The sequence below is a fragment of the Rana temporaria genome, chromosome 2 (assembly GCF_905171775.1).
Source record: "Rana temporaria chromosome 2, aRanTem1.1, whole genome shotgun sequence".
Lineage (NCBI taxonomy): Eukaryota > Metazoa > Chordata > Amphibia > Anura > Ranidae > Rana > Rana temporaria.
This window is the reverse complement of record NC_053490.1, coordinates 146,110,737-146,123,514: the sequence shown is the minus strand read 5'-3', so window position 1 is coordinate 146,123,514 and position 12,778 is coordinate 146,110,737. Positions and strand designations below refer to the sequence as shown.

The window sequence follows — 12,778 nt, the reverse complement described above, 5'->3', positions numbered from 1 at the left end:
TACGCCTGACGTCACCCGTGTGTGGTTTTGTGCACAAGCGGTTGTATGCTGGCACTTATTGAAGTGCTCCTTTTGGAAGTGCTATTGTTTTATTACTTTATTCAATTTTGATAGCAGAGGGCACTAGATGTTTTTTTATTTATTTATCTTTATGTCGGGAAATTGGGGAATTTTTAACCATCCATGACCCTGATGGGATGTCTGTGCATGAATCCATCTTGCGTTCTTACAAGGTCTGCACCGGGGAGAATATTCTGACCACGCTCCTGGATATTTACCCTTAATGGGAAAGCAGTATCCTGGAATTGCCCCAGGGCTAATCTGATGCCCCCTGAAAAGGCTGCCGCACCGCCACTTTACTCACTGTCTATTGTCCTGGTGGACTTCTGCCGGCCGAGACCCGTTTTACCTTATTCCACCAGCCGCTGGCTCACTGCCCGAACTGGTTGCTAGCCACCTGGTGTCTAGCAACCAGTGACGTTACTAGAGAAAGTGGGGCCCCAGCATTCAGAGCGGAGGTGAGTTTAACTTCCTCCTCCTGTGTGCCTAGTGCTTAGATCCAACCTCCTCCACCTCAATCTTCTCCGGCGGCATGCAGACGGATGGAACATTATGAGACACTGACTGCAGTGCAGGGAGGACGGACGGCAGATGAATAAGCTGGCAGCAGAGGAGAGGACAGATGACATGACACCCTCAGAGGGATGGGAGGAGGACACATCCTTAGATATCAGGGGTTCATGCTGGCAGTGCTGGGACAAGGTCATTTGGTGCCCAGGGCGAAGATGGCAAACTGCGCCCCCCCCCCCCAATTATCGTCACTGTTCATTGTCACCCTTGTGACTATTTGTGCCTGTCTGGAGATTTCCGCAGGTATTCTTGCCCTTGAATGCAGCCTCAGTTTGGCCGCCATTATAGCCTCACTGTGCCCATGAATGCAGCCTCACTGTGCCCGCCATTATAGCCTCACTGTGTCCGCCATTACATCCTCACTGTGCCCGTGAATGCAGCCCCACTGTGCCTGTGAATGCAGCCTCACCGTGTCCGCCATTACAGTCTCACTGTGCCTGTGAATGCAGCCTCACTGTGCCCACCATTACAGCCTCACTGTGCCCGCCATTACAGACTCACTATGCCCGTCATTTCAGCCTTACTGTGCCCACCATTACAGCCTCAATGTGCCCATGAATGCAACATCACTTTGCCCACCATTATAGTCTGAAACTGTGCCCACCATTACAGTCTGACACTGTGTCCACCATTAGTTTCACTGTGCCCATCAAATGCAGCCTCGACTTGCCCTTACTGTGCCCTTAAATGCAGTATCACTGTGCCCATGAATGCAACATCACTGTGCCCACCATTACAGTCTCACACTGTGCCCATTACAGTCTCACACTGTGCCCATTGCAGTCTCACACTGTGCCCATCAAATGCAGCCTCGACTTGCCCATTAGTCTCACTGTGACAACTAATTCCCACTCACTGTCACTGTCGGCTGGGTCTGTGTTCAGACTTCAGCAGGCGCGCTGTAACAAAGTACCTCTCCTCTAGACTGGCTTGTGTGATAGGCGGAACACTGCTATCGCGTGAGCCGGTCTAGGAGGGCGCTCGCCAAACACAAACACAGCCATCGCCGAGCGGGGAGAGAGAGAGGGGGAGAGGGGAGCGCTGCAGCCGCAGAAGGGGGAGCGCGGAGCCGGCTAGTATGTACTGTGAAGCACACTGCCAGCCCGGCACTTCACCTGCGACCCCGCCCGCCCGCAAATTGTATCGCCCGGTGCATCTGCCCCTGCCTTGTACCGGCCCTGGATGCTGGGACTTGTATTCCTTCACTTTTGGGGGATGTGACCCCAAAAGTGAAGGACTACAGGTCCCGGCATGAACCCCTTAAAACTGAAGATGTGACACCCCCCTCACCCACTAGTGAAGAACTACAGGTCCCAGCAAAAACCTGTGAAATCTATGAGGTCCTTCAATTTTGTTGGGGAGTCAAATCCCTGTATCTCAGGGGTTCATGATGGGACTTGTATTCAATCACTTTTGGGGGGAGTCACATCCTTAGATCTCAGGGGTTCATGCTTGGACTTGTAGCCCATCACTTTTGGGGGGGGGGGGGGTGGTGTGTCACATCCTTAGATATCAAAGGGTCGTGCTGGGACTTGTAGTCCATCACTTTTGGGGGGGGGTCACATCCTTAGATCTCAGGGGTTCATGCTTGGACTTGTAGCCCATCACTTTTGGGGGGGTGGGGTGGGGGGGTGGTGAGTCACATCCTTAGATATCAAAGGGTCGTGTTGGGATTTGTAGTCCATCACTTTTGGGGGGGTCACATCCTTAGATCTCAGGGGTTCATGCTTGGACTTGTAGCCTATCACTTTTGGGGGGGTGGGGTGGGGGGGTGGTGAGTCACATCCTTAGATATCAAAGGGTCGTGTTGGGATTTGTAGTCCATCACTTTTGGGGGGGTCACATCCTTAGATCTCAGGGGTTTATGCTTGGACTTGTAGCCCATCACTTTGGGGGGGGGGGGGGGTGGCGAGTCACATCCTTAGATATCAAAGGGTCGTGCTGGGACTTGTAGTCCATCACTTTTGGGGGGGTCACATCCTTAGATATCAGAGATTCGTGATGGGACTTGTAGTCCATCACTTTTTTGGGGCGTCCATATCCTTAGATATTAGGGCTGTGATACCCCCCAAAAGTGAAGGACTACAGGTTCCAGCATGAAACCCTCAAAAAAATGGCAAAAAAGGATGAAAAATCATCTTGGGGGAGGGGGGGTCCCTGAATGGCACTTTGGAGATGTGAGGGTTGGGGGGTCCCTGAATGGCACTTTGGAGATGTGAGGGTTGGGGGGTTCCTGAATGGCACTTTGGAGATGTGAGGGTTGGGGGGTCCCTGAATGGCACTTTGGAGATGTGAGGGTTGGGGGGTCCCTGAATGGCACTTTGGAGATGTTGCCACCCTAGGTGGACCTACCTTCACCCCTCCTAGGTGTTTTCCTGATGTGTAGACACACATGTAGAGGGATGCAGGGGATGCGCGCTCTCCTATAACAGGTGTGGAGCTGTGTAATAAGAAGAAGCCCCCCGCCGAAGCAGACAGTGAGGGGTCCTCCCCCCTCCCTCTTCTACACGTCACTTCCCCCTGTCTGTGCTGCCCTCCAGCATGTACTAAGGAGGGATGGAGGGACAGCAGACACAGGTGCTGATGACGTCATGACGCCTCTTGACAGCTGGCTGTGTGAGTGGTTGATGGTGGTTGGATAGAGTACCGGGGATCCGCTGTGTGCCCGCACTGGAGAGCCTCTCCGCCCGACCATGGTGGCCAAGCAGAGGATCCGGATGGCTAATGAGAAGCACAGTAAGAACATCACTCAGAGAGGCAACGTGGCCAAGACCCTGGTGAGGAGGAGAGGGGGGGGAAAGGGGCGCCTGCCATGCCATCATCACAGGGAATAGCTTTGTATGCAGTGTGTCACCCATGTCCCTGGCAGTGCCAGGAGCGTCTGCTGTCACCCATAGCAACCAGGATCCAGCTACCACACAGGATGTACACATCATGTCATTATATAGGTGCTCTTTCATCATACAACAATCTCCAGGTGTATAAAGACAAGGCATGCTGGCATTTGTACTGCTACTACTCTGCATCTGCATCAGACAATACATGGGGTGTAGTATATCTATATATCTAGGCTGTACTAGGAAAATGGGCACTGTAAAAAAAATATATATATGTGTGTGTCGCCAAAAGCGGGAAATGTTTCAAGCAATAACTTAAAGTAGAGGTGCACCGAATGGAAATTCTTTTTTTATATATATATATATATATATATATATAATTGTATTCGACTTTTTAATTAATATCATAAATTTTTAAAGCAAAATTCCATCCACAATTTTTTTTTTTTTAAATCAGCAGCTACAAACACTGTAGCTGCTAACTTTTAATAAGGACATTTACCTGTCCTAGGTGCCTGCGATGATGGATCCCCCCCCCCCCCCCCCCCCGATGCCGATCCAGATCATTGCAGGTCCTGCGCCGCCAGGTCCTCAGTAAGGCTGCTTTCACATTGGGCAGTGGAGGTGCGGTGACGGTATAGCCGCGCTATTTTTAGCGCCGCTATACCGTCGTATTTACCACGATATTCGGGCGCTAGCGGTGAGGTTTTAACCCCCACTAGCGGCCGAAAAAGGGTTAATACCGCCCGCACTGTTGGCGGTATTACCGCGGTATTCCTGCATGAAAAACGCCTCAATGTGAAAGGGGTCTAAGGGAAACAGGCAGTAAAGCTTGCGGCTTCACTGCCCGTTTCCTACTGCGCATGCGCGAGGCTCGCGCCGCTTTGTGAATGGGCGGCTGCTCTCTGGGATACACACAGTTCCCAGAAGGCAGTGCACCCCATTAACCAGAAAGAGGATGCGGAAGAAGACCCACCGCAGATAAGGCAGATTAGGAACATCCGCATAGCAACAGGTATTTCGGGTAAATATAAAAAAAAAAAAAAAAAAAAAAGTTTTTTTTTTTTTGTTAGTTTTTTGCAGCATTTTCCTAATTTTTTTTTTTCAGGATGGAACTCCACTTTAAATGAATATAAATTTATTGTCAGCCATTATTGGCGCCTTAAGCACAAGAAAAGCTAAATATAAATATATATATATATATATATATATATATATATATATTTTTTTGTATTTATCCCTTTAAATTCTATGTATGTTTTCACACTGGTCTGTTGGGCTTCCATTGTGGTGTTAAGCTTGGTGCATTTTTGGTCGGTTAAAAAAAAATAAAAACACGCACCTTAGTTCAAATGCATTGAAAACGCAGCAAGAACGCATCATTGACACACCCGTGTTATGCTTTTGATGTGTTTTTTGAGTCACATGACCTATTAAAAAACACATCATAAGCACAGTAGTCATGGTAGAATCGGCCCAAAATCGCAAATTCGTGGTAAAATCGCTGCAAATTCGTGGTAAAATTGCAGTGCGTTTTCAATGCCGAAAACACAATTTTGAGACAAAATGTTTCCACGGCTGAAATTTCGGTGCATCTCTAATTTAAAGATATTCTATACAGAGGGAACATATCGATCCCTTTACACCAGCCTGATGCCCGAGACAGATGGTAGGGGGTCCCAGTCTTGCAGCACTGTGATAGGCTTCACCATGCTAATGCTATTGGGAGCCTGTCCTACATGTGAACTGTCTGGCAGAGCTTGGTCATAGTTCTGAGATCACAGCCCCAGAAACAGAACAGCGACCCATATATGTGGCAGCTAGGCTTCAGGGCCAGTTCACACCACATGCAGTCAAGTGCATTTTTTTTCTGCATCAAAAACATATGCATAGGAGGTGATACGGTTTTCATTGGTATAGTGTGGTTAGTTCCAGGGGGGAAAAAAAAGTACAACATGCTGCATTTTTCTGCACTGGGCTGTACTGGAACATGGTAAAATGCATCAAAAATGCACTGTAACCCAAATTTCCTTATTTAAGGTGAAGAAAAAAGAGGTGGAAAAAACGCAGCAGAACGCATCAAAAACACGCACTCAGAAAACCATCCGGACTGCGTTTGTATGGAGTGAACTGGCCCTTAGAATACATACTTACAAGGCTGTGAATTAGGTATTACCTTGTTGCAATCTGCCCATCAAGCCCATACTGTCCTCTTCTTCATTGGCGGGGGGGGGGGGGGGCATCCTGGGGGGTTCTTGCTGATGATGTGTGTGGTGGCTGCAAGAATCGGGAAGAGCCAGCTGGCCCATGTGAAGTACAGCAATTTCCGAGATCTGTAGAATGGGTTTCCCAGGAGGCTGTGGGTGAGGGGGACCTCACTTAGGCAAGACTGGAAGTGGAAGCACCAGGAGATGTCACCCAAGGGAGAGGAGAGAAGTGGATAGAGCAGCGGTTCTCAACCCCTTGATAAAGTTCCCCAAGTTGTGGGGACCCCTAACAGTAAAATTATTTTGGTACCATGGGTTGTCAGCACCCAAGGCAAGACAAGTAATTTGCACCCCCAACCCACGAACATGTAGTGCTCCTTAAGTCCTTTTAATGGCAACTATAAATCGCAGGTAGTGTTACTCACTGTGTCTCCGACTTCGTGGTGTCTTGTAGCAGTGACACCTATGCCGAAATCAGGAGATGGGGTCTCCTGCAGCCCCTCCTACTTCACATTACTCCCCAGGCAGCTGACCTCTAGTCTCTGCCCCCCCCCCCCAGCCATGCGAAGAGGCTGAGTGGGCGTCTACGAGCTCCAGGGACAGCCCAGCTTGGCGGCCACAGGCTCCAGGGACAGCCCAGCTTGGCGGCCACAGGCTCCAGGGACAGCCCAGCTGGGCGGCCACAGGCTCCAGGGACATTTGTGTGTGTTGTATCTCGCGCCAGTAAATTAAATTAAATTAATTTATATACAGTGTTAAGCTGCTACCCAGTAATAATCAGAAGATTATGCAGTGTAAAAATGTGTGGGAATGGGTGCGCTAATAAATAAATAAATTGTGATAAATACTTGAAATTTCATAAACAAATATATAGAAAACACCTGTAATTACTATAGTAAAAAGTCCTATGATAATGAGCTGTGTTCCAGTGATGGGATGCTCAAGTTGCTGTGCCAAATAAATAAATGAAATAAATAAAAACTGTGAAAAAGAACCAAGTTCTATTATTAGGTATTGGCATTCAGATGAAAGTCTATTTTGCCAAATGATTCCTCAAGTGGTGAAGAAAATTTGCATGCTGTTGAATCAAAGTAAAGTGCTGCGTGCTATATTTCCAGATAGAGTGATGTTTCCACCTTCACCTTTAAGACTATCACCAAAGTGTAAGAATTAGATGGCTTCTTACCAGATATTAATGTCCCTTACTTTGTTACCAAAAAAGGGAACATTAAGGCTTGTAACAGGATCACCTGTAATGTTAGTAACGTCCTGGCAGTAATGCTTGCGATGTTCATTAGATGCCCGATTTATGCATGTAAGACAAAAGTAATGCCGAACATAGTGTAGTATGTTTTTTATTAAAATATGAAGTAAGCAGAGGGAGCCAAGTGGCCGCCTACCGTTTAGGGTGCCTTGAACCCGGCACTGGGGCTATCTCGCGTTGTAGCGGAAAAGATCCTAGATACTGGATGCCGTGCTCGTTGTCCGGGCGTGCGTTCCACCTCAGCTGTGCTGGGAACCAGCGATACAGGAAGTGACGATGTGCATTTTAGAATGGAACATGTAACATGCTCCAGTGCTGCAGCCTCTCCCCAACCCTCTAAATCTACAGGGAGTGCAGAATTGTTAGGCAAGTTGTATTTTTGAGGATTAATGTTATTATTGAACAACAACCATGTTCTCAATGAACCCAAAAAACTCATTAATATCAAAGCTGAATATTTTTGGAAGTAGTTTTTAGTTTGTTTTTAGTTTTAGCTATTTTAGGGGGATATCTGTGTGTGCAGGTGACTATTACTGTGCATAATTATTAGGCAACTTAACAAAAAAAAAATATATACCCATTTCAATTATTTATTTTTACCAGTGAAACCAATATAACATCTCAACATTCACAAATATACATTTCTGACATTCAAAAACAAAACAAAAACAAATCAGTGACCAATATAGCCACCTTTCTTTGCAAGGACACTCAAAAGCCTGCCATCCATGGATTCTGTCAGTGTTTTGATCTGTTCACCATCAACATTGCGTGCAGCAGCAACCACAGCCTCCCAGACACTGTTCAGAGAGGTGTACTGTTTTCCCTCCTTGTAAATCTCACATTTGATGATGGACCACAGGTTCTCAATGGGGTTCAGATCAGGTGAACAAGGAGGCCATGTCATTAGTTTTTCTTCTTTTATACCCTTTCTTGCCAGCCACGCTGTGGAGTACTTGGACGCGTGTGATGGAGCATTGTCCTGCATGAAAATCATGTTTTTCTTGAAGGATGCAGACTTCTTCCTGTATCACTGCTTGAAGAAGGTGTCTTCCAGAAACTGGCAGTAGGACTGGGAGTTGAGCTTGACTCCATCCTCAACCCGAAAAGGCCCCACAAGCTCATCTTTGATGATACCAGCCCAAACCAGTACTACACCTCCACCTTGCTGGCGTCTGAGTCGGACTGGAGCTCTCTGCCCTTTACCAATCCAGCCACGGGCCCATCCATCTGGCCCATCAAGACTCACTCTCATTTCATCAGTCCATAAAACCTTAGAAAAATCATTCTTGAGATATTTCTTGGCCCAGTCTTGACGTTACAGCTTGTGTGTCTTGTTCAGTGGTGGTCGTCTTTCAGCCTTTCTTACCTTGGCCATGTCTCTGAGTATTGCACACCTTGTGCTTTTGGGCACTCCAGTGATGTTGCAGCTCTGAAATATGGCCAAACTGGTGGCAAGTGGCATCTTGGCAGCTGCACGCTTGACTTTTCTCAGTTCATGGGCAGTTATTTTGCGCCTTGGTTTTTCTAAAAGGTTCTTGCGACCCTGTTGACTATTTTGAATGAAACGCTTGATTGTTCGATGATCACGCTTCAGAAGCTTTGCAATTTTAAGAGTGCTGCATCCCTCTGCAAGATATCTCACTATTTTTGACTTTTCTGAGCCTGTCAAGTCCTTCTTTTGACCCATTTTGCCAAAGGAAAGGAAGTTGACTAATAATTATGCACACCTGATATAGGGCGTTGATGTCATTAGACCACACCCCTTCTCATTACAGAGATGCACATCACCTAATATGCTTAATTGGTAGTAGGCTTTCGAGCCTATACAGCTTGGAGTAAGACAACATGCATAAAGAGGATGATGTGGTCAAAATACTCATTTGCCTAATAATTCTGCACTCCCTGTAGTGACTGCGAGCCAGGATCTTCTCCCCGATCTTGCGGTCACGCCGGCCACCTGTTCGCATGATTTATTCACAGAGTTCTGTGAATGGGAGAACTACAAGTACTGACACTCTTTGCAGTTGTCGGCTTGTAGTTCTTAAAGCGGAGCTCCGCTGAAAAAAAAATATTAAAAGCCAGCAGCTACAAATACTGCAGCTGCTGACTTTTAATATTAGGACACTTACCTGTCCTGGAGTCCAGCGCTGTCCGCAGCAGAGGACTAGCGATCGCTTGTCACTCTGCTGCCCCCCGCCATCCTCAGTGAGGGAACCAGGAACTGAAGCGCTCCGGCTTCACTGCCCGGTTCCCTGCGGCGCATGCGCGAGTCGTGCTACACCTGCCGATTGGCTCCCGCTGTGTACTGGGAGCCGAGTGTTCCCAGAACACAACGGGGGGGGGGGGGGAGGTGACGTCATGCCCGCAGTCTGCCCGAGACTGTGTGGTCAGAAGTGGGTGCAAATACCTGGTATCTGCACCCCCTCCCCCCTGAAAGGTGTCAAATGTGACACCGAAGGGGGGAGGGTTCCGATCAGCGGAAGTTCCACTTTAGGATGGAGCTCCGCTTTAATGAGCTACCAGGACACTGTTGAGTGCTCTAGGTAGTTCATGGTTTCTTCTTTCCAGTGTGTAACTGTCTGCTCTTATGATGTACAAGCAGACAAACATTGACAATCTGCAGGAGTCCTGCATGGCACCCACGATCTGCTGATGGCAAATGCAATGCTTTGCAGGCTTCTAGTAAAAATGATAATAAATACTAGCACATTATGAGAGACTTGCCTTAAAATAAAGCCCTCCAGCGGTGCACTGTCACTGTCACTGTTGACAGGGCTTCCATCTTCACCCGGTCTTCCTTCCGGGTTCGTGGGCTCCCGCTGTCTGACTGGGCAAGCCGTGATGATGTCACTCAGGAGTCAGTTTGTGGCAAAAACCTCTCAATGAATGTGCCGTTCCTTAAGAGCGCATGGGCTGCTGCTCCGTGGAATATCTCCTAAATGGTGCAGGTTTAGGAGATATTATTTATACCTACAGGTAAGCTTTATTAGAAGGTTACCTGTAGGTAAAAATGTCATACATGACCTTACTACCACTTTAAGTACTCTGAGTCATTGGCCTTAACGAAAAGCACAGAGCATGAATTTTCAGCTTCAATGCAATGTCAATTGTTGCATGTTTATTGTAGATCAATGACTTGAAATAGCAACTAGCATTTACAAATGAAAGACATTGGCACCTTATAGATTTCTTCTAGGACAAGCTTTCTTTACATTTAGTTATATACTGATCCTGTGACACCACTGTAAAGTTAGGCCTGGTTCACACCTTTGCAATTTTATTGTGCGTTTTCAGTTTTGCCCTTGTTATTTAACCACTTAACCCCCGGACCATATTGCTGGTCAAAGACCAGAGCACTTTTTGCGATTCGGCACTGCGTCGCTTTAACTGACAATTGCGTGGCCGTGCGACATGGCTCCCAAACAACATTGATGTCCTTTTTTTCCCACAAATGGAGCTTTCTTTTGGTGGTATTTGATCCCCTCTGCGGTTTTTAGTTTTTGCGCTATAAACAAAAATAGAGCAACAATTTTGAAAAAAATATATATTTTTTACTTTTTACCATAATAAATATCCCCCAAAATATATAAAAAAAACTTTTTTGCCCCTCAGTTTAGGCCGATACGTATTCTTCTACATATTTTCCGTAAAAAAAAAAATTGCAATAAACGTTTATTGATTGGTTTGCGCAAAAGTTATAGCGTTTACAAAATAGGGGGTAGTTTTATGGCATTTTTATTAATATTTTTTTTTTACTAGTAATGGCGGCGATCAGTGATTTTTTTTTTTTTTCGGTACTGCGACATTATATCGGACACTTCGGACACTTTTGACACATTTTTGAGACCATTGGCATTTTTATAGCGATCAGTGCTATAAAAATGCATTGTATTACTATAAAAATGCCACTGGCAGGGAAGGGGTTAAGTATGTTACCTGGGTGTGTTCTAACTGTAGGGGGGTTGGCCTCACTAGGGGAAATGACTGATCGCTGTTCATACATTGTATGAACAGACGGTCAGGCATTTCTCCCCCTGACAGGACCGAAAGCTCTGTAACGAGCAATCGCGGGTGCCCGGCGGCGATCGTGCCCACCGGGCACCCGCACGGGAGTCACGAACGAGCGGGGGGCGCGCGCGCCTCCAGTGGCGCGCACGCGCCCCTAGTGGCCGCAAAGAGAGCCGACGTTATTGTACGGGCTCTCGCGCAGGGGAGCAGACCTGCCGCCGTAGAACTGCGGCGGCAGGTCGGGAAGTAGTTAACGGCGCTCCCAGATTCCCATAAGACTCAGCCCCCCCCCCCCCCACAAAAGCAAGGGTCTGGTATGGATTGTAAGAGGACCCTCCTTTTTGTATTTCTTTTTTTGTAGGACTCCATGCCATTATGAACTATACCAGACCACATGCCCCTAAAACTAAAAAAAAAAAAAACACCTTGAGCCCCCCTTACTCCCCAAAATCCATACCAGACCCTTATCCTGGATAACGAACTGGTAGAAAGTTTAGAGGGAAACCCACAAACAAGTGTGGGGATTCCCCACAATCCTTAAAGCGGTAGTTCACCCCCCCCCCGACACGATTTTACCATCGAGACAGGCATTGTAGCGCGAGCTACAGTATGCCTGTCCCGATTTTTTTAACCCCGGACTCACCTTGTAATCGGAGATCGTAGATTTCGGCTCCCGCGGGGAATGGGCGTGCCTATGGAGAGGGAGGATGATTGACGGCCGGCCCTGGCACGTCACTCTCCCCGAAGACAGCCGGAGTAGGTCTCGGCTCTTCACGGCGCCTGCGCACAGGCTATGCGCACGCGTCGTGAAGAGCCAAGCCTATTTCGGCTATTTCCGGAGAAGCGTGACGCGCCAGAGCCGGCCGTCAATCATCCTCCGTCTCCATAGGCACGCCCATTCCCCGGTATCTTCGATCTACGCGTACAAGGTGAGTACGGGGCTAAAAAATTCGGGACAGGCATACTGTAGCTCGCGCTACAATGCCTGATTTTATGGTAAAAGAAAAAAAAAAATTTTTTTTTCGTCGATAGGGTGAACCCCCGCTTTAAAGGGATTGTAAAGGATTTTATTTTTTTTTTTTCATAATAAGCATCCTTTACCTGCAGACATTCCTCTTTTCACTTCCTCATTGTTCGTTTTTGCTCAGAAGTTGGTCTATTTCTTCTCTGTTCTGTTCACTTCCTGCTTGTCTGATTGTTACTCACCACCGTGATAGGAGGCTTTACTGCGGTGGTCAGTGACGTGCTCACCCCCTCCTGGGAACTACATCTGTGCGGCAGGACGCTCTCTACGTGTTAGAGACTTCAAGGAGGTGTGAATTACTGGGCGTGCCGCAATGCATACTGGGAAATGTAGTTCTTACATGAACGAGCACCGCAAACCAGGAAGTGAATGAGAGAACAGAAACTAGAACGCCGGAGGTGATATAGATGAAGGAATTTAATAGGTATTTACTTGTTTTTTAACAGAATTGTTACACTATTCTGTCTGTCTACCTTGCAGACATTAATTTTAGGCAAAAAATGTTTTTCCTTTACAACTCCTTTAAGACAGTGCAACCCCTCCTGATCCATACCAGCCCAGGGAATGTACCTTGCCAGGGGACCCTAGAAGAAGTGGTAAGAAGAAATTGTTTTCCTCTTATTCGGCTGTTATTTTCTTTCATAGCTCATATCTCTAAGAGCTCAATTCACAAAGGACTATAGCATGCTTTATTTAGCCTACTGTGTAAGTAGTTGTGTTTCACTACAACTAATGTTTTTTTACAGATAAATCAATGTAAAGTCAATTTGCAAAGATTAGCACACAGATTATCACTCTCTATAAT

At 47.0% G+C, this 12,778-nt stretch overlaps 1 protein-coding gene across 1 annotated transcript in view; it reads left to right on the top strand.

Moving 5' to 3' along the window:
• The first annotated feature begins 3,074 nt into the window (after window positions 1–3,074).
• The window catches only part of SERP2 (stress associated endoplasmic reticulum protein family member 2), a 40,939-nt gene continuing 31,235 nt past the window's right edge, over window positions 3,075–12,778 (top strand). Inside the window, exon 1 of the mRNA XM_040341289.1 lies at window positions 3,075–3,407. Coding sequence (XP_040197223.1) covers window positions 3,324–3,407 — 84 coding nt within the window. The 5' untranslated portion in view covers window positions 3,075–3,323. The remainder of the gene's footprint in view (window positions 3,408–12,778) is intronic.